The following is a 22,326-nucleotide window of genomic DNA, read 5'->3' as shown; positions in this document are numbered from 1 at the left end:
ACACTTATTGCCTCTTGGAGCCGCATGTCCATCCAGAGCTGTAGGCCTTCACTGTATTTTGTTGTCTGTCAGCAGTGGCCAGAGAGCCACGGTTCACATTGACAGGTGAGCTTGTCAGGGTTTGGCTCTCTGTCACCCCCATTAACTCTTCTTGCTCTGGGGCAGGGGGTCTCCTTAGGAACATTCTTTGGATGATGTTGGTAGTTGACCCTATTCCAGCCCCTCAGTACCAGTTCGCCGTCTTTAAAGTGGGCACAGCCCTTCTGCCAGGTAGTTGAAAGGGTCAGAGATAATATTTGGAAAGGGCCCAGGCATTCATTCAGGCATTTAGTAAATTTCCATTCCCTCCCCTCATGCTTGTTGAAAGGAAAGACGTATGTATAACCCGAGGCCCCAGTCATTCCCAAGAAATGTTTCAACCTCTATGAAATATTTGGTCATGGTGGAGTCAGCGGCACAGTGCCCATCATTCTTGACATGATCTTGAGATTGATAAAGGGTGTTTTGTCCTGGCCGCTGGGGGAGAGCGAGGGGACGAAGGGAAAAGAAGACTCGGAGACCAGTGCTGCGCTGAGGTGTTTGGGGCACCCGCGGAGCAGAGTCCTGACAGGGCGGTTTTCCTTGCTGCTGATTAGTCGTTGTCATGCGTGCTTGGTCATGTCAGACTGTGGGGCCCCAGGGACTGTAGCCCTCCAGGCTCCTCTGTCCGTGGGATTTTCCAGGCAAGAATACTGGCGTGGGTTGCCGTTTCCTTCTCCATCTATTGATGGTAATAACTGAATTAATACATGTCTAGCTTTGGGGAAGGTAGGGGAGCAGAGGGCCTGTGGAAAGCCCTCTGGTGAATGTTAGCCATTGTTGTGAGGTCACCCAGCTAGTGGGTGCCAGGGCTGGGATTTGAATCCAGGTCTGTCTTAATTCCAGAGCGCCCCCCTCGCCCTGTTCTCTGCTCTCCTGTTCAGTGACACTGGCTCTCATTCCTCTGGCCCCAAACTCTTCTTGATCCCAGGACTCTTCTGCTGTGTGCTGCGCTTGCTCTGTAAGACAGGCGTGGAGTTCCTCAGAATTAGGGAGTCTTCCCCAGGGTTGGGGTTAAGGGCGTGAGACGCTGGCTGCTGACGTTCGCAGGCATGTAAGCATGAGCAAAACTGTGACCGCTGGGAGCTTAAAAGTGGATTGCCCTCCACAGAGAGGGAGCCCTGATGACTGTGGTTTTTAAATGCATGCTTTATTTATCTTGGGCTGGGAATCATACATTGAGAAATTTTGTCCTGGTTGGGGAGGAGGTGGTGTTTGCCATCATACATCTTGTGTCTAAATTGCAGTCCATTAACAGACTTCCTCCAGCATGACAGCGCGTGGCCTGAGCTGGGGATGAAGCTTTGGGGGGGGTGTGCGTTCCCCTGCCGCCTCCTGGAGGAGTGAGAGGGCTGGCCCGGGCCCTGCCGCCCTCCCGGCTCGGCCGCGCTCACAGCCCACTTCATTGCAGCAACAGCAGCTCCAGGCGCAGCATCTCTCCCATGCCACACATGGCCCCCCGGTCCAGCTGCCGCCCCACCCGTCAGGCCTCCAGCCTCCAGGGATCCCCCCAGTGACGGGGAGCAGCTCGGGGCTGCTGGCACTTGGTGCACTGGGCAGCCAGGCCCACCTGTCAGTGAAGGACGAGAAGAACCACCATGAGCTGGACCACAGAGGTGCGACCCGGGGCCAGGGCCGGGGCAAGGGTGGGGGTGGGGTGTGGGCGGAATCTCTAGAGGCCCTGCTGTGAGTGGACACAGCGGATGCTGTCACTCGAGGACCAGGAGTTAGCAAGCCTTGGAGCCATCCATCAGTGAAGTTCCTGGTGCTTGGAGACCAGAGCCCCATCCCCCAGGCCCAGCCCCCCAATCCCTGAGGTATACCCACTCCTCTCTGCCCTGGAAGACATTTGGTTCTTTCATCCTGGAGTACCTTCCCATCTCCGTAGCCACATCCTGCCCACTCTCCAAGGGTCAGCCCAGTCCCATTCCTTCAGGCGGCCCTCCTGGCCAAGCTGAGGGTTTTGTCAAATTCCCAGAGGAGTTTAAGAGTCGGAGTCCCAAGACCTCTGTTGCCATCATCTTCTATCCTTCCCTGGAAAACGTTTTATCCTCAACGGGGATCATTAGCTCTCTGAGGACAGAGGCCAAGTTCCCAGGTGTTTAACCTGCAGAGGGTCCTTGGAAAAGGTACCCAGTGACTCTCAAGCAAAGACTTGGTAGGGGGCTATCCGCTACACAGAGACAGTGCTGGTGCTGCTGCAGGAGAGGATTAGGAGGACGAGGGATGAGAACGCCCCCCACCCTCACTCAGCCCTTCCCGCGAGGAAGCTGTGGGGCATCTGGAGGGCTTAGTTTTATCGGGATGGGAAAGGGCCTGGCTTCCTAGCAGACCCTTTGCAAATAGGACCGTTTTGTGTGGTCTGCTCTCAGATGTTTTTTTCTAGCGTTGTTGATACGTAATTGACACACAACATCACATTTAAGGTGTACCATGTGATGGTTTGATTTATGCTTAGATATTTACTGGGGCACATGCCAGTGCCATGTGGGCATGAGGACCTTGGAGTGTCACCATCCTGCCCAGGCCGGGGCTGGGGAGTGGTAGCAGGGCCTGGGAACTGAGACTAAGATTTTTGTCTCTGCCTTAGGATGATCCTCCCGGCAGAGGAAGAGGGCCTCTCCACAGCAGACAGGAGGATCAGGGACCTAAGTGCTTGACTGGGCAGATGATCAGAGGCCTCTGCTTCCAGGGGCTTTTTGGCAAAGAAACAGAGAAGGGTGGTAATTAAAAACAACACCATACCAAAAAACCACTCCCATAATTAATTAAAAAAAAATAACAATAATGCTCTCAACTCTCAGATCCTATGGATATTTTACATTGCACAATCCTTCCCAAGCTTGTGGCTTTAAAAACTGCTGACCAGTAATCTTGGCACCCTTCTCAGCATGGCAGGGAGAGCTAGGCCACAGAGCCCCCTGCAGCCCTACCCAGGCCTGGTGGCCCGGCAAAGCGATGGAATTGGGGCGGTTAATTTCCAAACTGAGAGACGTCACCTAATGGCTCTGCCTTGGCTGACCCGGGGTGACTCAGAGAGCCAGGCCACTGCCCATTTTAAAACCCGTGAACAAGCAAAGCGTAAAAGCCAGCTGGACGAGACTGACCTTGCTTTCTTTTTGTTTTTCTGTGTTGTGGGACCCGACCCTCCTCCTTTTCTGGCCTTCTGTCCCCGAAGAGAGAGAATCCAGTGCGGTAAGTGCAGGCACTCTGGGGCCTGTGGGATGCCTTTGGGGTGCAGGGTACTTGGGGTACCCTGTTTGGGCTCCTGGGGGTGGCTGGGTATTGTCATGAAATAAGAGCTGTTGTCACCTGTTGATTGACCTTCACTTGGGCAAGCTTTTATCTCTCCAGGCTTTAGGGCCATCATTTGTCAAATGAAGATTTGGGCTAAGTGAGCTGTAACTAACCCCCTTTTTATATAAGAGGTGATTACTGGGGAGGTCAGCTAGCCAGCCCTGGGTCCTACAAGGCGGGTTGTGGAGCCACGGGGCTGACCCCAGAGCTCAGGACCCTGGTGTTCCTTCCTCATTTGGGGCTGGCGTTCCTCCCTGTCCCCCAGGTTGGCTGTTTCCTATATGATCCTGTATCCTCTTTATTTCCTCCCAGCACCTGAGGTTTCTCCCTGTTGCAGGCTTTAACTTGGTTTAAGAAGTGCTCGCAAGCGAGCATTAAGGCCAGGCTGCCTGCGTGTCTGCCAGCTCTGAGATTTGCCATAAATCTTTCTGATCACACTGAGGCTCAGAGGTTCTGTTTCAAGTGAATAAGCCTTCTGAATAAGCGCAGTGGAGTCTGGATAAAAAAATCCTCCAGCGATTAGCAAAGCTATTTTATTCCTCATCGCCGTCCTTGTATCTGGGGCCATCTAATCTGTTAGGATGGCTTTGGTTATTACCTCGTGTTAAGTAGGACTTGGAAGGTCAGGCAGTTAACTAACCATCTAAACAGCAGCTTCCTCGGGTGGCTTCTCCATCTTGACCCACGTCCCCTCCCCAGCCCTCCACTGGTCTGACTCTAAACCTCCCATCAGCAGCAGTGCTCACATCCGTCCCCTCTCCGCTCGCCTCTGTGCTCAGAAATCCAGGTCATTTGGGCCCAGGAATGGCTAGGTGCATAAGAAATGAACAGCTGAAGCTGCAAATCCATTTTGAATGCGTTCATGTTGATCCCAGGAGGTGGCCTTTTTGGAGAGGTAGACAGGAAGAGGGCTGGGCTAGACGCCTCAAGGCTCAGCCTGGTCCCGGCTTCATGGGGCATTGGGTAATCCTCTCCGCCTCTCCCAGCCTCAGTTTCTCCATCTGTAATATGGGAATATTCCTGCTCAGCCAGCCTCTCTGCTTAGTTAGGAAGACTGCACTTAGCACAGGACCCAGCTTACATGCTTACCAAGGATTTGCCACAGAGAGCAGAGGCTGCTCAATCGCTTCACTGCCTTCACACGTCCTCATCCTCATCTCTCTTGGCCTTGGCTTTGTGGCCTCTCTGTGAATGCTTTCTGCTAAAGAATCCCACGAGGAGCCCCCAAGATCAGGGGTCTTCACAGTGCTCGCCGACGTTGAGACTCTGGGCAGAGGGGCCCCTGGAGCAGTGGAAATGAATGGGGTCACCGTCCTTGGCCAGGAGGGCTGTGGGCCGGCCACCCTGGGGGTAGGCGGAAGGGACTCACACGTGTGCGCGCAGCCATGGTGTCGGGGGGAGTGGAAATGAATGTAATCAGCCCTTTGGAAACCAGGTTGTCAACAGATGAGGCCCCGGCAGGAAAGACAGGGCCGTGTCGGAGTGGGAGGGGGGCCGACTGGCCGGGCTGGAAGCTGTCCCGGAGGGGTTAGTCTGGAGTCCAATTAGAGGTAGCTTCATTCATATTTCCTTGCCTAGCCGAAGCAATAAAAAATACTTAGTTTTTTGGCCGCCTGCCAGCCAGAGGCGGGCTGGATCGATGCCGCTAAACGCCTGACATGACTCTCCTCCGGTAGCAGCGAGGGTTTGCAGCTGACTGCAGAAGAAAGAGCCCGCTGTTCTCCGAGCCGCGGCCTGGGTCGCGGGGAGAAACAGGAGCAGCCGCACGCCCCCCTCTCCTCGCTACCCGCGCAAGAGCAGAGGGGCTGGGAGCATTTCTGCTTAGCACGGGCTGGCTACCGTCGGAGGAAATGAAATGAAATGACGGTGATTTTTCTGCCGGCGCTCGCCGCGGCTAATTGAATTGCGGCTGTGCGCGCATCGCTGCCGCGCCTGCCCAGCTGCGGGGAAGGTTGAAGCTGCACTTCCATTATAACCTCCATATTTTCTTCAAGGCTTGATAACTCTGCCATTTTAATTTGCTTCAGGCAGAAGCTTGGCAGGGAAGGGCTGCCCAGAAACCGGCTTAGGGGAGGAAATGAAGTTCTGCGGCTCCTTCCCGCACCGCTCTCCCCAGAACGCCAGACCCTGCCTCTGGGGGAAGTGGGGAGACTTTCCGTCTGCCTCTGGAGGGCCGCCTCCTCTGAGAATACATCTCTGCAGGTCCCCGTGTAGGCTTGTCACACACCCCTGGGCACGGAGATGAGGATGGGCTGGACTTTGCCCCCCGCCCCGCCCCAGCTGGGCGGTCAGCGGGAGGGCAGGGACGGCGTCTTGTTCGTCCATCCACACCTGCATCCAGCCCCAGGCCTGATCCAGGGCAGGTGCATGGAGGGGAGCGCTGGGTGAGCGGGGGAGGCGCAGCGCATTCGTGATTGTTGCCTAGTCGCTCAGCCGTGTCCCACTCTTTTGCGACCCCGTGGACTGTAGCTGCCTGGCTCCTCCCCTTCATGCGATTCTCCAGGCACGAACACTGGAATGGGTTGCCACTCCCTTCTCCAGGGAATCTTTCTGACCCAGGGGTTGAACCTGTGTCTCCAGCATTGGCAGGTGGATTCGTTACCACTGAGCCACCAGTGTCGTCTCTTAGGAAGGAACAAACCTCAGCGGTCCCCTCGAGGGGGTTGTGGTATCTTTCCCTTGGCACAGAGGTTTGCTGGCAGGTACCCCTGCCCATCGCACCTCCCTGCCTGCTCCCAGCCCGGTGTTGGAGGCCACGTGATGCCTGTCGTTCCTACTCGCCCATTGCACCGCCAGCTGGAGTCCTTCTCTGGGAGCAGCTCTCAACTTCCAGGACTGCTCCATCCTCAGACCCACTGGCGGGTGTTTCTCCTGCCTTGCCTTGTTAGCCCACCTTCCCTCTTCCCAGGCCTTAAATTCCAAACTCTTCTCATCCTTCCTTACTTGCTTTGTCGTTGAAGGGAGAACTCATTAGTCCTTTCCAGGCATAAAAACCTTGGGGTTTTCTTCAAGTTGCCTCCTGCTGGGGGACCTTAGGCACGTTTCCTATTGTCTCGGGACCTGGACTTGGCCATAATCACGGAGGGGAGGGGAATTCTACCTGCCCTGTATACCTTTTCCCATCTTCAGAGGGAGAGGCTTCATGACGTCGTGTTCTCTGCTTCATTGCAACCCTGGTGTTTCTCTTTAAACTTGCGGGAGGCCAAGCCATCACAGAAGGGCATTCACACAAAATGCCCCGTTGCGTACCCACACTGGGGAGACCTCTTGGCATCTGGCAGTTCCCCTGCCTGTTGGTCTCCCCGTTCCTGTCAGGTTTAGCAGATGAAGTATTGTGCAAGCCCCCGTTTGTCGGCTCAGATCCGTCTTTAAGACTCTACAAATTCAGCTTATCCATTCTTTGAACACAGAGGGGTGGGAGAGGAGATAGGTGCGACCCCCACCTTCATGAAACATACAAGCCCATAGGCCAGAGGCCAATGGCTTGTGCCAGGTTAATTATCTAACAGCAGCGGCATTGCTACAGAAGAGAATTGTCATGCTCTCACGGCCTCTCCCAGAGGAACCAAATCTGGGGAATTGGGAAGGCGTCCCTCCCTGGTGAGGCTCTGATGGAGCCAAGACCTGCAGGACACACACGACACCTCAGCTGACCTTCCGGGCCACCCCACTGATCTATATCGATGTGTGAATGAGATGTTCACACTAAGTCTCCTCCTCGCTTCCAGAATAACTCAGTGTCGCCCTCGGAAAGCCTGCGAGCTAGTGAGAAGCACCGGGGGTCTGCAGACTACAGCATGGAAGCCAAGAAGCGGAAAGCAGAGGAGAAGGACAGTTTGAGCCGATACGTACGTCTGAGGGCTCCGCTGGGGTTTGTGTTGGGTTGGCCGGGCTGAAGGAGGAGCCCTCCCCCGCCCCAGGGGGAGGTCGTGGAAGAGTCATGTATAGGTGGGGAGGAGAGGTGGCCCACTGAGGAGGGCAGGCAGCCTGGGCATGGGAACCCTGCATAGATCAGTGAGCCATGAGCATATGGGCCACAGCCAGGAGGCAGTGAGCAGAGAGGTCCTCCTGGACCCTGTGGGGTATGGGAAGAGTGAGGGCCCCCGGCTAGGTGGACCCACAATCCCTGTGCTATCATCACGACCCCCTCAGAATCTGTGGTCTGCCCCAGGTGCCATCCCTGGTGCCCTCATATTTTGACCCTGCAGGTGATCATGGTTTCTGCTCTGTGCCATGCTGGGCAGGGCTGAGAGCTGGGGCAGAGGGCAGGGGGCAATGCGGTGTGGGAGCCAGTGCCTTAGGGCCCAGCCCTCGCTGTCCAGCCACTTGGCTGCTCTGAGGCTTTGGGCATATCGCGCAGCCAAAGCCTCAGCTGCGTTTCTGGGAGAAGAGGCTAATCACCCCTCCCACACCGTGATGGAAATGATGGAATGAGACCAGCACACTTAAAAATGATGGCGGACATCAGGCCAGCTGGAGAGAGGTGTCTGGCTCCAGAGGGACAAGTGAAAGGGAGCTTAGAAATATAATGGGCAGGTGTGGGTGAGGCTGCCAGTGGCTGTGGGAGCCGAATGACCCCGGGGCTGGGAGGCTGCACCAGCAAACAGAAAAGAGGAGGCCACCACTGGTGGGGCTGCGTGGGGACAGTGTGGACTTTGGGGTTTGGCTGAGGTTCAGCTCCTGGCTGGTGGAAGTGGGATGGTTTGGGCTCAGTCTGGGATGGGTGTGGCCTCTCATCGGCTTCTCTCTCCGTGCAGGACAGTGACGGGGACAAGAGTGATGATCTAGTGGTGGACGTTTCCAATGAGGTGAGGGCAGTTCCTGGTCGCAGGGCGGCTCTCTGTGTGGGGAGTTGCAGACGGTTCCTGTCCCAGCTGGGAGCTGTTGTGTCTCAGCTATTGCACCCTCACCGGCAGCCCCAGCTGGGTTTGAGGCCTTTGGGCTGGGGGCATCAGGCTGGTCAGGAGGAGGAAGACAGGTCTTGCCCCTTGGTGGCTGGGGAGTCATTCACCATGCTGGGTCCCTAGGATGGGCCTCCAGAGAGAGAGAGACCCCTGAAGACCCCAGCGGAGGGCCTGCTCCCCTGATCCTCTCGGTCAGCTCTGTTTTCCCCACCATCCCTGGGGTCTTGGGGTGGTGAGCCCCATGGGTCCGCCTCAGCTGGGAATGAGGAGCTGGAAGGTATCTACACGAAGTCAAGAGGGCCAGCTGCCCAGCATGGAGTCCTGAACTCGTGTTCGATCTTGAGCAGGTCCCGTCCACCCACCCCCTCTGTCCTCAGTCTCCCCGTCTCTGGGGTGAGGAGGGGTCAGACTAGGTTGTTAAGAGCTGGTCGCCTCCGCTTGGGACCAGAGAAGACTCAGGCTCATCGTAGCTCTTAGCACATCTCTGCCTCACTTGTGTACTTAGGACCCTGCGACACCCCGAGTCAGCCCGGCACACTCCCCTCCTGAAAATGGGCTGGACAAGGCCCGTGGCCTGAAGAAAGATGCCCCTACCAGCCCTGCCTCGGTGGCCTCCTCCAGCAGCACGCCCTCCTCCAAGACCAAAGACCTTGGTCATGTATGTGGGGTCTGCCCCTGGCACTGCAGAGACTAGGAGAGGACTGGGGAGGGTTGGGGCAGAGGGAAAAAGTTTCTGGAAAAAGAGCTGGACCTGGAGTGTTGCTGATTAGAAGGTGGAGGGGTGGGGCAGAAAGCACATGGATTGGGGCTTGGCCTGGGTTCACATCCTGGCTTTACCACTTCAGCCTGAACCCTGTGCTTAGTTACTGTTTCTGAGCCTCAGTTGCTGCATCTGTAAAATGGGAACAATGAACACAGTCCCTGCCAAACAAGATTGGGCAAGAATGGAGGGGCTGTGTGGCAGAAGATTGAGAACTAGGCCTCATGTGATACCCAGCTCTTGGAGAAAGGAGTCTTCATAGCCTCCCTTGGTCTCTGCATTTCCCCCTTGCAGAATGACAAATCCTCTACCCCTGGACTCAAGTCCAACACGCCAACCCCGCGGAATGATGCCCCAACTCCTGGCACCAGCACGACCCCGGGGCTCCGGTCGATGCCAGGCAAACCTCCAGGCATGGACCCGATAGGTATAATGGGTAGGCACCATGGGGGCTGAGCTGACTGTGCTTGAGGGGAGGGTCTGCCCCGGGCCAGTGCTGCAGCCTCACAGATGGGCCAGAGCACCAGGCGGGGAGTCAGAGTCAGGGCTGTCCCAGGGCCTGTCTCTGCAGGACTTGGTCAGGTTTGACACTGAGGTGAGTGCCTGCTGCTTCAACACTCATGTCAGGGCTTACTGGGGCCACTGTTGAACTCAGCGTGTGGAAGGAGCTTCAGACAGCTCGGGACACCATCAGTGTCTGTCTGCCTTTGTTGCTCTGTGAGATTCTGAAAAATGCTCTTCTCTGGCCCTCTGAGTCCTACTCTATAAAAAAATGTGGGCGCATCTCTCATCTCAAACCTTCTTGGGCTGTGAACATGCGGATCTCCGGTAGGTGAGCTCAGCCCAGGAGGACTGCCTGGAGTGGATAGCTTGAGAAGACAGAAAAGATTGCTTCTGGGCCAGAGGCAGCCTGGTGGCCTGGGCTTTTCCTGGATGAAGAGGGTGGGACCCTCTCCCTTTGGCGGGACGTCCGGCTTACGTTCTCCTCCTTGCAGCCTCGGCCCTGCGCACACCCATCTCCATCACCAGCTCCTACGCCGCGCCCTTTGCCATGATGAGCCACCACGAGATGAACGGCTCCCTCACCAGCCCCAGCGCCTACGCGGGCCTCCACAACATCCCACCCCAGATGAGTGCGGCTGCAGCCGCTGCCGCCGCCGCCTATGGCCGATCGCCAATGGTGAGCTTTGGAGCTGTACGTAGACCTTTTGGCTCCTTTTTGGGGGGACTGGGGAAGGAGTGGGGAGGGGAGTTGGGGGGGTTAGAAAGACCCTTCCTACATGCAGAGGGTGCCTTCTGGGTCCAGTGACCAGGCAGCTGCCTCGGGGGAGAGTGTTCATAAGGAATCAGAAGGGAACACTCTTGGGGGTCACAGACCTGGTTCCCATCCCCTTCCCTTTTGTCACCATGTGACCTCAACCAACACAGCCTCCCTGGGCTGCCCCTTTCCATCTGGGAAGTGGGGCTGGCACCCGTCTTTCTGGGCGCTCTGGGGTGGGAATCCCATGGTGAGTCAGGTGATTTCACGAGGCAGGGCCTTGGCCTGTGAGGCTGCCCGTGTGTTATACCGAAGTGTGTCTGCTGTGACTGAGAGGGCCCGGCCTGTGTTGCTGCTGGAAAAAGGTCTATGCTCTGCTTGGCCATCTCGGGCTCTGAAGAGGCGGCATGGTGCTGGTGGTACAGGACGTGGTGGCGGAGGAAGCTGGGGTTGGGGCGTTGTATAGTGAGGGGACAGAAGGCGGCACCCCTCACTGAGGGCTGGCCTTATCTTGTCTTACAGGTTGGCTTCGACCCTCACCCCCCGATGCGGGCCACAGGCCTGCCCTCAAGCCTCGCCTCCATTCCTGGTGGAAAACCGTAAGCCTTGACTACTTATTTTCTGCTTGTTGGGGAGGGCAGAGAGCACACCACCAACCCACCCATCCCCTGCTCTGATGGACCTCTCCTGGGGAAAGGTGTCTGCCTCTCTAGGGTACCCCTAGGGCAGGTTGCAATCCCAATGATGGCTGCCTGGATGCACTCCTGATCACCCCCAGGCTCCCTCTGAAAGGGGAAGGAGAAGGTTTGGGGTTGAGGTTGTGATCCCTGGGCTCTGAGAGGGGAGGAGCATTTCATTTGTTGGGCTTCCCAACAAGATACCATGGATCTCCCCTGCCCTGGGGGTTCCTGTGGGTTCCAGCCGCAGCTGGCACTCCTGTGACCTGAAGCAGCAGGCAGATTATACTGGCTCAGCCCTGGCTCTGATGTGTGCTCTGGGATTCATTTCGGGACTGGGGGCAAACAGGTTTTCTTCCCTAATACTACTGGCTCCTAGAGGAGGGGTGGCTTTCAAGCTGGGCCTTTTCCAGGGTCAGAGTGCTAGGGATTGTACAGATGACAGGAAAGGTTGTTCTAAAGCAATGAGGGATCAGAGACGTGGTTTGAAGCGAGGGTCTATAAGCCAGGGCAGAAGTCAAGGCAGGACTATGAAGCTGTCTCTGCCCTGGTGGAACCAGGTCAAGGAGGTTGGGGTTACCAGATTTCCTAAGATCAGGGCAGGGGACACCTGGAGGTAGGCAAGCCAGGCAGGAGTTAGGGCCAGTCAGAAAACTTAGAGGACTGGAGATGGCAGAAGCGTGGTTCTCCCCCTTTCAGAGCCTACTCTTTCCATGTGAGCGCTGATGGGCAGATGCAGCCCGTGCCCTTCCCCCACGACGCCCTGGCAGGCCCTGGCATCCCCAGGCACGCCCGGCAGATCAACACTCTCAGCCACGGGGAGGTGGTGTGTGCGGTGACCATTAGCAACCCCACGCGCCACGTCTACACAGGAGGCAAGGGCTGCGTGAAGATCTGGGACATCAGCCAGCCAGGGAGCAAGAGCCCCATCTCCCAGCTGGACTGCCTGGTGAGGATCCTGGGGCTGCGGGCATCCATTCTAGCTGTTATAGGAGAGCATGGCAGCTGGGGCCTGGGGCGGCGCCCCGTTGACCTGGCCAGGCGCAGCCCTGTATTGACTGAGCAACTTTGGGCAAGCTGGCAAACCTCTCTAAACCCTGCTTTCATTGTCTGTAAGGGGAGATGATACTGGTCTCCAGGGGTTTGTGAAGAAATGAAAGTTTAAAAAGTCACGAGTGAGCAGTGGGGTCGGCCTGGCAGCCGCAAATAAGGGCAGGAAGTGAGCAGACGTGGCGAGGGTGCTCGGTGTCGCTGGATGTGACCCTCCCGGTCCCCAGGAGGAGAGGTGGGTGGTGCTGAGCACTGCCCCCTCCCCCTTCAGAACAGGGACAACTACATCCGCTCCTGCAAGCTGCTCCCCGACGGGCGCACGCTCATCGTGGGCGGCGAGGCCAGCACGCTCACCATCTGGGACCTGGCCTCACCCACGCCCCGCATCAAGGCTGAGTTGACGTCCTCGGCTCCGGCCTGCTATGCCCTGGCCATCAGCCCTGATGCCAAAGTCTGCTTCTCCTGCTGTAGTGACGGGAACATCGCCGTGTGGGACCTGCACAACCAGACCCTGGTCAGGTGAGTCACAGGAGGGAGCGGGGGTGTCCTCGTCCTAGGAAGGCCGTGCTGGCCTTGTCTGGCGTCGTGGCTATGGTCGGCCTGTCTGATGTGCTGCGGGGTGGCCAGGATGACACAGGCGAGGGCACCCAGGTGAAATGACGGCTTGTGCCAGGTGCCCAGCACAGGCAGAGGCAGGAGGGCTCTGTGGACTAGGAGCTTGCACAGGGCTCTGGGGAGAGGGGGCCTGGAGCAGACCTGGGAGGGCAGAATTCAGAGAAATTGAGACACACAGAGATGTGGGGGGAAGAGGAGGCGTCAAGACCGGTGTGGCGGAGCCTAAGTGTGGGGCCTCGGGAGCAAAGCTGCTGGGTCTGAGTCCTGCCTGCCTGGGACCTCATGCAAGTACTGACCCTGGCCGAGATGCGCGAGTGGAGTGGGAGAGGAGCCCTGAGGGACCGTGGACCTCAAGTTTCCTGTTCTGCTGGGGCAGAGTTGGCATCTCCCTGGGACAGCTGTCAACATAGCAGTCAGTTCTTCCCTGGGGCTTACCCTCGTCCCTGCCTGGCCTTCCTAGGCAGTTCCAGGGCCACACAGATGGGGCCAGCTGCATAGACATCTCCCATGACGGCACCAAGCTGTGGACGGGAGGCCTGGACAACACCGTGCGCTCCTGGGACCTGCGGGAGGGCCGGCAGCTGCAGCAGCACGACTTCACCTCCCAGGTGTGCCCTGAGCCCCTCCCCGTCCACTGGAGCAGCGTGGGGTCTCCCTCCCTGGGCCTCAGTGGCTGGTTCAGGGGATCAAGGGGCCCTCACACAGATTCATTACAAATGGACCTGAGACCAACCTGAGTCATCTAGGAAGGCTTCCTGGAGGAAGTGGCAATGAGATAGAATCCACAAGGCTTTAGAGTTGGACACACTTGCCCTTGCTGCTCAGACTTGATTCCCAGCTTCTCTGCCATCGAGCATTTGGCCTTAGTTTTCTCATCACGGGATGGGAATAGTCATAGCTAACTCATGGGTCTGGTGTGAGCACCGGAAATGGTCCCTCTGAAAGCCTTGGCTGTAAGCCTTGCTATAGAAAGCCTTCCATAAATGCTAGGTATTATTGTTTTTTGTTATTGTATCATTTGTGGTAATATTTTAATCTTGCATGTTTAACACATTAGTGTTTTATTTACTCATATTTTTCTTAAGGAAAGGTAAAAGTCACTGAGACAGAGAAAAACTTTGAAAGTGAAATGTCTGTGTCACCTTTGAGTTTGAATCCTGGCTCTGCCACTTTACTTTCTAGAGTCAGCAACCTCTCTGAGCGTCAGCTTCCTCACCTGGGAAGTTGACTGGGGATAAAACATGAGATCCTATTCCCTTGAGGGGGAGAGAGGGGGACTTTGCATTACACATCGCAGGTGGGGAGGTGCTGGGGGAGGGCGTCCGTCAGACTCTGAGCCCACAGGGTTCCTGAGCTGGGCCGTGCAGGAGCGCCCCTCTTCTCCCTCCTCCTGTCTCCCCCTCACTGCCCCCCTAGCCCGCTGCTGCGGTTTTAGAGGATACTGATCTCTGTCCTCCCCTGCCCTGCAGATCTTCTCGCTGGGTTACTGCCCCACCGGCGAGTGGCTGGCCGTGGGCATGGAGAGCAGCAACGTGGAGGTGCTGCACCACACCAAGCCCGACAAGTACCAGCTGCACCTTCACGAGAGCTGCGTGCTGTCCCTCAAGTTCGCCTACTGTGGTGAGCCTGGGGGAGCGGGAGCCTGGCCAGTCCTCTGTGCAGGGATGCAGCTTAGAACTTAGAGAAGGGCCAGAGCCCCTAGGTGAGCATGGTCTAAGAACCAGGCTCCTGACCCAGACCAATACCCCCATCCCACCCCACATCTGAGGATGCAGATACTGCCACAGGGTACCAAGCACCTGTAGGCCAGAGCCAGACCTTGCTGGCCTGGGGCAGAGGAACAGTACGCCCAACCCTGTGGGCAGTACCTACAGGTGGTTTGGACCATGGGCTTCGGTGGCCACAGCTCTGGACTGGAGTATGTGCTGGCCCACTGACTAACTGTGCATCTTAGGACAGTCCCAGCCTCTCTGAGCCCCAACAGGTCTCTATGGACCAGGAATAGCAGGCACCCCCCCAGGGCTTTGGGAACCCTGGAGCTTTAACGCAGACAAAGCCCTGGTGGCATGCCTGCAGAGACCCACCGCTTTTGGCTGGATCTCCAGCCGCTTGGAGCTTTGCCATCCCCAATACTTCCTGCCATCTTTCAGTAGTATAATCGAGATGGGTCAGTTGAGCTTAGTGGCTTTAAAAGAATCTTCTGGGGAAGTGTAATCCCTATGATTAAGTGCAGATCCTGCCTTTCTCTGTCCCAGCCTGCCCACCCCTCCCCTTGATTGCAAAGAAAGGCAGTATCTGAGTGTCCATGTGTGTCCGTGTGTTCGTGTGTGTGGTATGTCTTGATTACAAAGTGCTTCTCACAAGGGAAGAGTCAGCCCAGTGCTGGTTAGCGGATCACACCGCGTTTCCATGGTAGCTGGCCATGTGTGGGGCGGGTCTAGCTTTAGAGGGCAGCAGCCCACAACCTGTTTCCTTTGCCTGCAGGCAAGTGGTTTGTGAGCACTGGGAAAGATAACCTTCTCAACGCCTGGAGGACTCCGTATGGAGCCAGCATATTCCAGGTACTACCCGGCCTCCAAGTGCCCCTCTTGATTCTGCTGAGAGTCCGGGCCTGGACACGTGATGGGGCAGGGATGGGGGAGGCAGAGCAGGACCTGCCCTGACCCCTGCCTGCTGGGGGTCCAAGACGGCTTCTCCAGCGGCGAGGGTTTGGACTTGGGCGCATCAGCGGGACGCATACTCTGCTGCTAGTGGCATCTGACCGATTAGGGTAAGGGCTTTTGGGGCTCTTGTAGGATTTCTAGAGCAAGGAGGAATAAAAACATGCTCTTGGCTCTGGCCTGCACACTGAGCCCTCACAGGAGGTGCACTGGGCATTTGAGCAAACTGGGCAGCTTTTTTTTTTTTCTGAGCAGTGTTGTCTGGTATTCAAGTAAGTTGAGGTATGGGGCCAAAGAAGGATCCAGAAGGAGCTGAGAGAGAGGGAAGAGGCTTTTTTTGTGTGAGTTTTCAAAACCTGGGGCCTGACACTGCACTCTGCGTCCCTCGCTCATACACACTCCCACAGTGAGACAGAGTCTTGCACACGTACACGCAGTCACACACACTCGCTCTCAGAGCCAGTAAGACACTCTCTCGATGCAGTCGGGAAGTCTGGCATCTGGTGCATCACGCATGTAACTTTCAAGAGTCTCTAGTTACACTGGATGTTCAAAACTTAGGTGCAAGTCCTCTTTTTTAGCTCATCAGACTGAGGGTCTGGCCCACTGACACCTGCTCCCAGCTCAGAAACGCTTCTTCCTATTTGTAAACTCAGGATGCAAAGCTCACATTCAAGTGTTCTGTTTTGCTCCTCGGAGCTGACTGTAAAGATCATATCTGGCCCAGTTAATGAACTCTTTCTTATAGGGAAGCAGATAGAAGGGGCTGCTCTAATGGGAAGGGCTGTGTCCGAAGGCCTCACAGGGTGGACAGAGGGCAGGTGAATTCAGAGAGCACCGAGGGAGCGCGGAGCACCCCAAAAAGTGAATTTCTGTCCTTTCTTTCCTCCTCCAGTCTAAGGAATCCTCGTCGGTCTTGAGCTGTGACATTTCGGCGGATGACAAATATATTGTAACAGGCTCTGGTGACAAGAAGGCCACGGTTTATGAGGTCATCTACTAAGCAAGGACTGTGATGGGGCTGTCAAGCTCTGGGAGACACAGACTCGGCTGTGCAGGGAGACGCCGCAGACACGGAGGATGGGCAGCGAGCGGCCCAGCACCGCGCTCCGGCGGGCTCAGAGGGCCCGCCCGTCACGGTCGGGACTCCTGGGCATGGACTCCTGTGTCTCACGGACTCCGATGGATTTCTCCCCTCCTCCTCCCTTAACGATGCTGGCAGAGGCTGCACGTAGATTTATTTGGAGGCTCGTGGCTCCACATACACCCTCATGAATCTCTTTCCTTCCCCTTTCTTTTGATGTGTCCCCCTGCGCCGGCTCGGGGACGCTGGAGTGTGGACCACACGTTTGTACCAGGGAGCGGGGGAGGGTGTCACGCCCCCGACTGTGCGGCGCACAAGGTTTGTGAAAAGTGTAAATAACAGACTCCTGTCTCGGACTGGTCAGCGGGGAAGAGGCCCCTTCCCACCGGCAGTGCCAGCCGTGCATTTCGCCTGCTGTATTCCTAATCCACACGTGGTGGTGGCTTTTTTTTTTTTTTTAAAAAAACAGAAGTTCCCATCTGGAAGGGGAGGCAGGGAGGGGGGCAGAATGGAGAGGGGAGTGGTAGAGGGAGGAGACGGCTGGTGGAGGAGGGGCAGTGCGGCTGGCGGCCACGTCAGCCATCAGGCACCCCCTGGGTGAGTGTGTCTCCATGTGGACCTGGGAATCGTCTTAAGGCATGTCAGGACCCAGCTCCGGACGGACTGACGGACAGGCAGAGCTTGAGATGGGTGCCCACCCAGGCTGCCGGCAGCAGAAACACGGTGGGTTTTTCTGTGGCCGCCTGAGTTCCACCCGCCTCTCAGCCCCTTGGCGGCCCTCTCGGGTGTCTGGCCCTGTCTGTCTGTCTGTCTGTCTCCCCCACCCCACCCCCAACTCCGTCTCTCTTTGGTGCACACTTGGTTGTCGTGATGAGAAATGGAAGTTCAAAGACACTCTGTCTCCAGCCCTACTCAGTCTTCGGACACAACCTGAAAAGGACACAAAGTTAGAGGAACGCATAGCAACTCAGCTCAGGGAGCTACCAGAGAAGAAATAGCAACTGATGTGGGTGCTTTTTTTTTTTTTTTAATTTGAATAAAAAGAATTAGAAGTGATGTCCTTTCATAAAATGCCTTCTCCCCACTTTCCTGCCTCTGACCCCTTACTCTCTCCTTAGAGGGAAAATGTGTATTTAACCTGCAGGACGGAGTCTAAGGTTGATCTCCCTGCCCCCCCACCCCAGGCAGGGCAGCGGGATGAGGGGACTCGGGGTTGGGCTGGGGGCTCACCGTGCTGACTTCTCCTGCTTCCTGTCTCTTAGGAGCCCAAACAGCTTACAGGTAGAATATCAGCTCCTGCGGGTTCCACTTTTTGGTACCAAAATGTTCTGAGGTATTAGGAGTTTGTTTTTTTGTTTGTTTTTCCTTTGGTCTTTTTTTTTTTTCTTCTAAGGAAAAGCTAAAGGCCGTTATGAGTCCTGGTGGTGGGCTCTCCATGGATGTAGCATACGGAAGATAATTTTTATACTGCATTTGTATGGATTATTTTATAATGTGTGATTCTGTCTGGTGAGATGGAAGGGGGGTGCTCCCAGCGAATCCCTGTCCAGTGCTCTTGCTCCCAGATGAGCCCCTCCCCCTCCTTTCTCCCGAGGCCGAAGAGAAGGGCACGGTGGGAGCCCTTACCTTCCTGAGGTTGGGGACGGGTGTCCAGAGTCTGTCTGTGTCTCTCTTCCTATCTCAGTCTCTCTCTCTGGGTCTCAGATGCTTAGCCACCACCTGTTGTTAAGGCTCTTGCCACAAGGGAAGGCGAGGGTAGAAGACAAGTTGATTCCTGAAGAAAAAAAGAAAATGAAAAGTCATTGTAATGACCTGTTTTTATATTTTTAAAAGTTACTATTTAAAGGTTGGTTTGACTGTTGCGTTTTAATTCCTCCTCCTCCCCCTGCCCCACCGCAGTAGTTTATCTCCATTCTCCCTCCCCCCACAGCCCCAAGAAGAGGGGTGGGGTGCTGTCAACCCCATGTCCTGGGTGATTTCCTTTGTCATCCATAAATGTGAGTGCTGCTTTTTTTAAAGCATTCCCATGCTGCCCCCACCCCTAGAAAGTGCTCATGTGGGACAGTTAAAAAGGGAGTGTTTTCATGTCTCCTCAGTTTAAGGCGGGGAGGGGTGGGGGGTCTCCTCAGGGTAGTTCCCAGAGTGGGAGTCCACAGTTAACACTAATGTCCTGTATAGCTGCCACTGGCAAACTCGGGGGGAAAAATGAAATGGGATGAACTTGCGGAGAAATTGCAAAGTTGTCTATGACCATCAGGACCCTGAAACCTCTACCGTATTTTTCAAGCTTAACTTCAGATGCTGTGGGGCAACCCCACTTAGGAGGGGTTTATAGAGAGGGCAGGATAGGAAATGGGGGCAGTGCCCTCAGGCAGGCAGGACTGACCTGGGGGGGTGGTTCCCAGGTTCCTGGGCATCACGCAGCCATGAGCTACATGTCCAGAATGGGGCTAATGTTTTCAACTCCTGCCAAAGTCACTGCAAATGAGCACACAAAAACGATTGCCTGCCATTATTTCATTCAAGAAAGGGGATTGAACATTTGAAAAAAGGAGTGACCATCCAGATAAAGCAGCCTCTATTATTCTAAGCCTCGAAAGGACAGCTGGACTGCACATACCGGGGTTACTTAGCAGGAGCTGGGCTTCCTGTCAGGCTTACAGAAGAGAAGCTTCCAGCTTGTAGGAAGAAGACCCATCTGGGGCTGTTTGGCTGACATCTCTGTCTTGTACTGGTGGCACAAATGAGTAAAGGAACACCCCTTTGAACCACACTTACCTTGCTTGTCAAAATCTGATCATCACAGCAGAGGGCTAGCAGGGCCAAATGGGGGAGACTTCGGCCAGAACATTCTCTCTGTGCCTGAGCGTGGCAGGCCCCAGTGGGTAGGAGGGAAGATTGTCACGGAATGCTCCCCTCCACTCGTGGCTCCTGGGAGTGAGGGCCAATGTCAGGCCCGTTGCTGAGAAGGGGAGACCGTCTCAGAAAGGTTCTTCTACCAAGAAGTTCTGGACACGACTGAGCATGGGGAGATGGCCAAGCTTCAGTCTGGGCCTGGAAGCTCACAGTGGAGGCCAGGGAGAGACACCTGACCTGTGACGGTGCAGCTGGGAACACAGCCTTCTGTCCTGGCTGCTGGCGCCTCAGCCCTGCTTGTCCGCACTCCGACTGTCCCGACAGCTCACAAGCCTCTGCACCCTGAGCCTCTGCGTGTGCTTCGTCTTTGCCTCGCTACTGCCTCCCACCCCACCACCGCTCCCCTCCCGCACTGTTCACGGTATAGAACCTCAGCCCCGACTCAGTCCTACTAAAGCCATATCCACTGCCCTATCCACCTCTAGCGATTCTGCGGATGATTCCTCTGCATTTGAAGGTTTGGGAGGCCTCTTCGAATCTTTGGGGAGGGACCCAAATACTGTACACACTCTGATTTCCATCTCTAATCCCCCAAGATTGCCCCTACCTCCTCATCAACAAAGTAGAAAACCTTGATACCATTTTCCTGTGGTGGTTTAGTTGCTAAGTCGTGTCTGACAGTTGCAACCGCATGCACTGTAGCCTGCCAGGTTCCTCTGTCCATGGGATTTCACAGGCAAGAATACTGGAGTGGGGTTGCCATTTCCTTCTCCAGGGGATCTTCTCAACTCAAGAATCGAACCCAGGATTTCTGCATTGCAGGTGGACTCCTGCACTGCAGGCCGATTCTTCACCAACTGAGCTACGAGGGAGTTCCCATTTTCCAAGCCTTTTACAAAGGCACCCCTTAACCATTCCTGCAAAAATCCAGGCTCATACTGATCACAGCATTTGCAGCTCTTCGTGCTCCTGTCTGTCTGCACAGCTAGACTGGATTCACTGACTGCAGACGGCGCCCAGGACCTCACAGACCCAGGGCAGCACTGGTGAATAAGGGCTGAGCTTTCCCTGGCTTGAGGTTGTCCTGTTTCTCAGAGCAAGTGGGGTGTCCTGAGGCTTGTCCCTGACGCCCAGAGAAAGGCTTGGCTTTTTCTTGGTCACCGTCTTTGCTCAAAGCAAGATCTTTGAAACAAGTCATCAGAAGCCATGGTTTCTGGCCAGAAGCCAAGTCCGTGGTTTCGGGTCATGTCGGATGATGTGCAAGTGTCCAGGCCATTTGTAACAATGGCAGAGCAATTCACTCTCAGGCCTCTCTGAGTCACTGCCCATCCCTATTCCCCACCCCTAGGCAGCCGCGACCCCAGCAGAGGCAGTGACTGTCCTAAATCATAGGGTCTGCAGCACGGAACAGATCGATACAGAGAGCTGGAGCTGGAAGCATGACCGGCAAGACTTCAGTGTTACAAACTGGCCGTGGACTCTCCCATGGAGATGGGGTGCACATTTTTATTTTTCAAGAACACAGTGTTTGAGAATGAACTATTTTTAATATAAACTATAACAAACAAATGTGATGAGCCTTTTTTATTTGCACGGTTAGGCATCGTTTGATGTTTTTGTGACAACAGTAGGAAATGTACTCTATAAAATGTACTGTACTCGTGAAGTGTTTTTAAATATTACACCAAGATTGGAACTTTTGCATTTGAAGAGACATCTATCCTTGGCCCCAGGTTTGATAGATGGGACAGTGAAAGCCCATAAACGGTACATAACTCACCATGAGTCACACAGCTTGAGCCGACATTGCGACTCACACCTCCCCTTCCCCTAAACCCACCACATCCTCAGTGAAGGAGCCACTTAGTGGGCAGGACTGAACGGTACTGTTTCAAGGATTAGTATCTAGGGGATGAGGATTCCTGCCTCTTCTTTAAGAGGACTGGTGAGGAAATTCCTCACGGAAGGGCCATGGCCGACAAGAGTCATGGAAACCAGTATCGTGCCTTGAGAACATTCTAGAACACATCCACCCATCTTACCCATGTTTCCATCCATTCACCAGTCACCCATCCATCCATCCACCCACCCACTCATCCACTCATCTCTCCAGTCATCCTTCCATCTACCCATGCATCCCACCACCATTGCTATGGAGAGAACCTAACATATGCCGGGCATGGTTCTAGGTCCTAGGATGCAAAGATGAGTAAGACACAGTGCCTGCCCTCTCCAAGTGTGCTCAGCCAGCTGGGAGAAGCAGTCACACAAGCTGACAACCGCCACTTCATGAGGTGTGTGTGTGTGTTAGTCGCTCAGTCCTGTCCAACTCTGTAACCCCATGGACTGTAGTCCATCAGGCTCCTCTGTCCATGGGATTATTCAGGGAAAAATACTGGAATGGGTTGCCAGTTCCTTCTAGAGGGGCTCTTCCCGACCCAGGATCAAACCCAGCTCTCCCACATTGCAGGCAGATTCTTTTACCGTCTGAGCCACCAGGGAAGTCCAAAAGGAAGGCAGATACCAGCAAGTTAATGCTAATGCCCATAACTTGGATGAGACGTGTAAAGGCACAGACCGGAAGAGGCCACACCACACAGTAGAGATTTTACTCAGGGAGTGGAGTCAAAGCAAGGGCTTCTTGGAAGGAGTGAGCTGAACCAAGGCCCGAAGAGCAAAGAGTGCCGTGCCCAAGGGAGGCGGGGGGAAGAGTGTTCCAAGTAGAAGGAGCAGTGTGTGCCGAGGCCCGGAGTAAGACGCACATCCTCCTCCATCTCCCCCCGCCCGCCGCCTAGTTTTCCCTTTTGCCCTGATCTAGCTACACTCCAGGAGCTTGTTCAAGTCCCGGTTCCTGCAGCCTCTTGTTGGCCAGTCCCCTCCTGTGCAGAAACCAGGCTCAGATTCAGAGCAAGCAGGTTGGTGAAACTCAGGAGGAGGGCCCTGCAGAGGCCAGGGTTCCGACCTGAGTCAGGAGGGGCAGGGGGATGAGGAGGAAATATTAGCGGGTGAGCTGCACCTCAGAGGGTTGAGACTGCCTGTGTTGAGCCTCAGGCTCTCGGTCCCCACCGCAACTGACATGCAGAGACC

General features: G+C 55.5%; 1 protein-coding gene across 11 annotated transcripts in view; it reads left to right on the top strand.

Annotated features, from left to right (window-relative positions):
• TLE3 (TLE family member 3, transcriptional corepressor) overlaps positions 1 to 18,232 on the top strand; it is a 47,290-nt gene extending 29,058 nt beyond the window's left edge. For 2 of the 11 annotated variants that reach the window (XM_055435523.2, XM_055435529.2), the window contains exons 7-20: positions 1,490 to 1,694; positions 3,257 to 3,273; positions 7,104 to 7,223; positions 8,133 to 8,183; positions 8,785 to 8,937; positions 9,334 to 9,475; positions 10,035 to 10,219; positions 10,820 to 10,896; positions 11,674 to 11,923; positions 12,296 to 12,543; positions 13,100 to 13,247; positions 14,109 to 14,259; positions 15,124 to 15,200; positions 16,195 to 18,232. In XM_055435523.2, the coding sequence (XP_055291498.1) occupies positions 1,490 to 1,694; positions 3,257 to 3,273; positions 7,104 to 7,223; positions 8,133 to 8,183; positions 8,785 to 8,937; positions 9,334 to 9,475; positions 10,035 to 10,219; positions 10,820 to 10,896; positions 11,674 to 11,923; positions 12,296 to 12,543; positions 13,100 to 13,247; positions 14,109 to 14,259; positions 15,124 to 15,200; positions 16,195 to 16,302 (1,932 nt within the window). In that variant the 3' untranslated portion in view covers positions 16,303 to 18,232. Of the gene's footprint in view, positions 1 to 1,489; positions 1,695 to 3,256; positions 3,274 to 7,103; positions 7,224 to 8,132; positions 8,184 to 8,784; positions 8,938 to 9,333; positions 9,476 to 10,034; positions 10,235 to 10,819; positions 10,897 to 11,673; positions 11,924 to 12,295; positions 12,544 to 13,099; positions 13,248 to 14,108; positions 14,260 to 15,123; positions 15,201 to 16,194 lie in introns of all 11 variants that reach the window. The other 9 variants (XM_088839952.1, XM_055435527.2, XM_055435524.2 and 6 more) reach the window with 6 other exon arrangements.
• Positions 18,233 to 22,326: the final 4,094 nt, after the last annotated feature.

The sequence above is a fragment of the Moschus berezovskii genome, chromosome 9 (assembly GCF_049115385.1).
Source record: "Moschus berezovskii isolate FMDL1 chromosome 9, NW_MosBer_1.0, whole genome shotgun sequence".
In the NCBI taxonomy this organism is placed as follows: domain Eukaryota; kingdom Metazoa; phylum Chordata; class Mammalia; order Artiodactyla; family Moschidae; genus Moschus; species Moschus berezovskii.
This window is presented reverse-complemented; position numbering and strand designations above follow the sequence as displayed.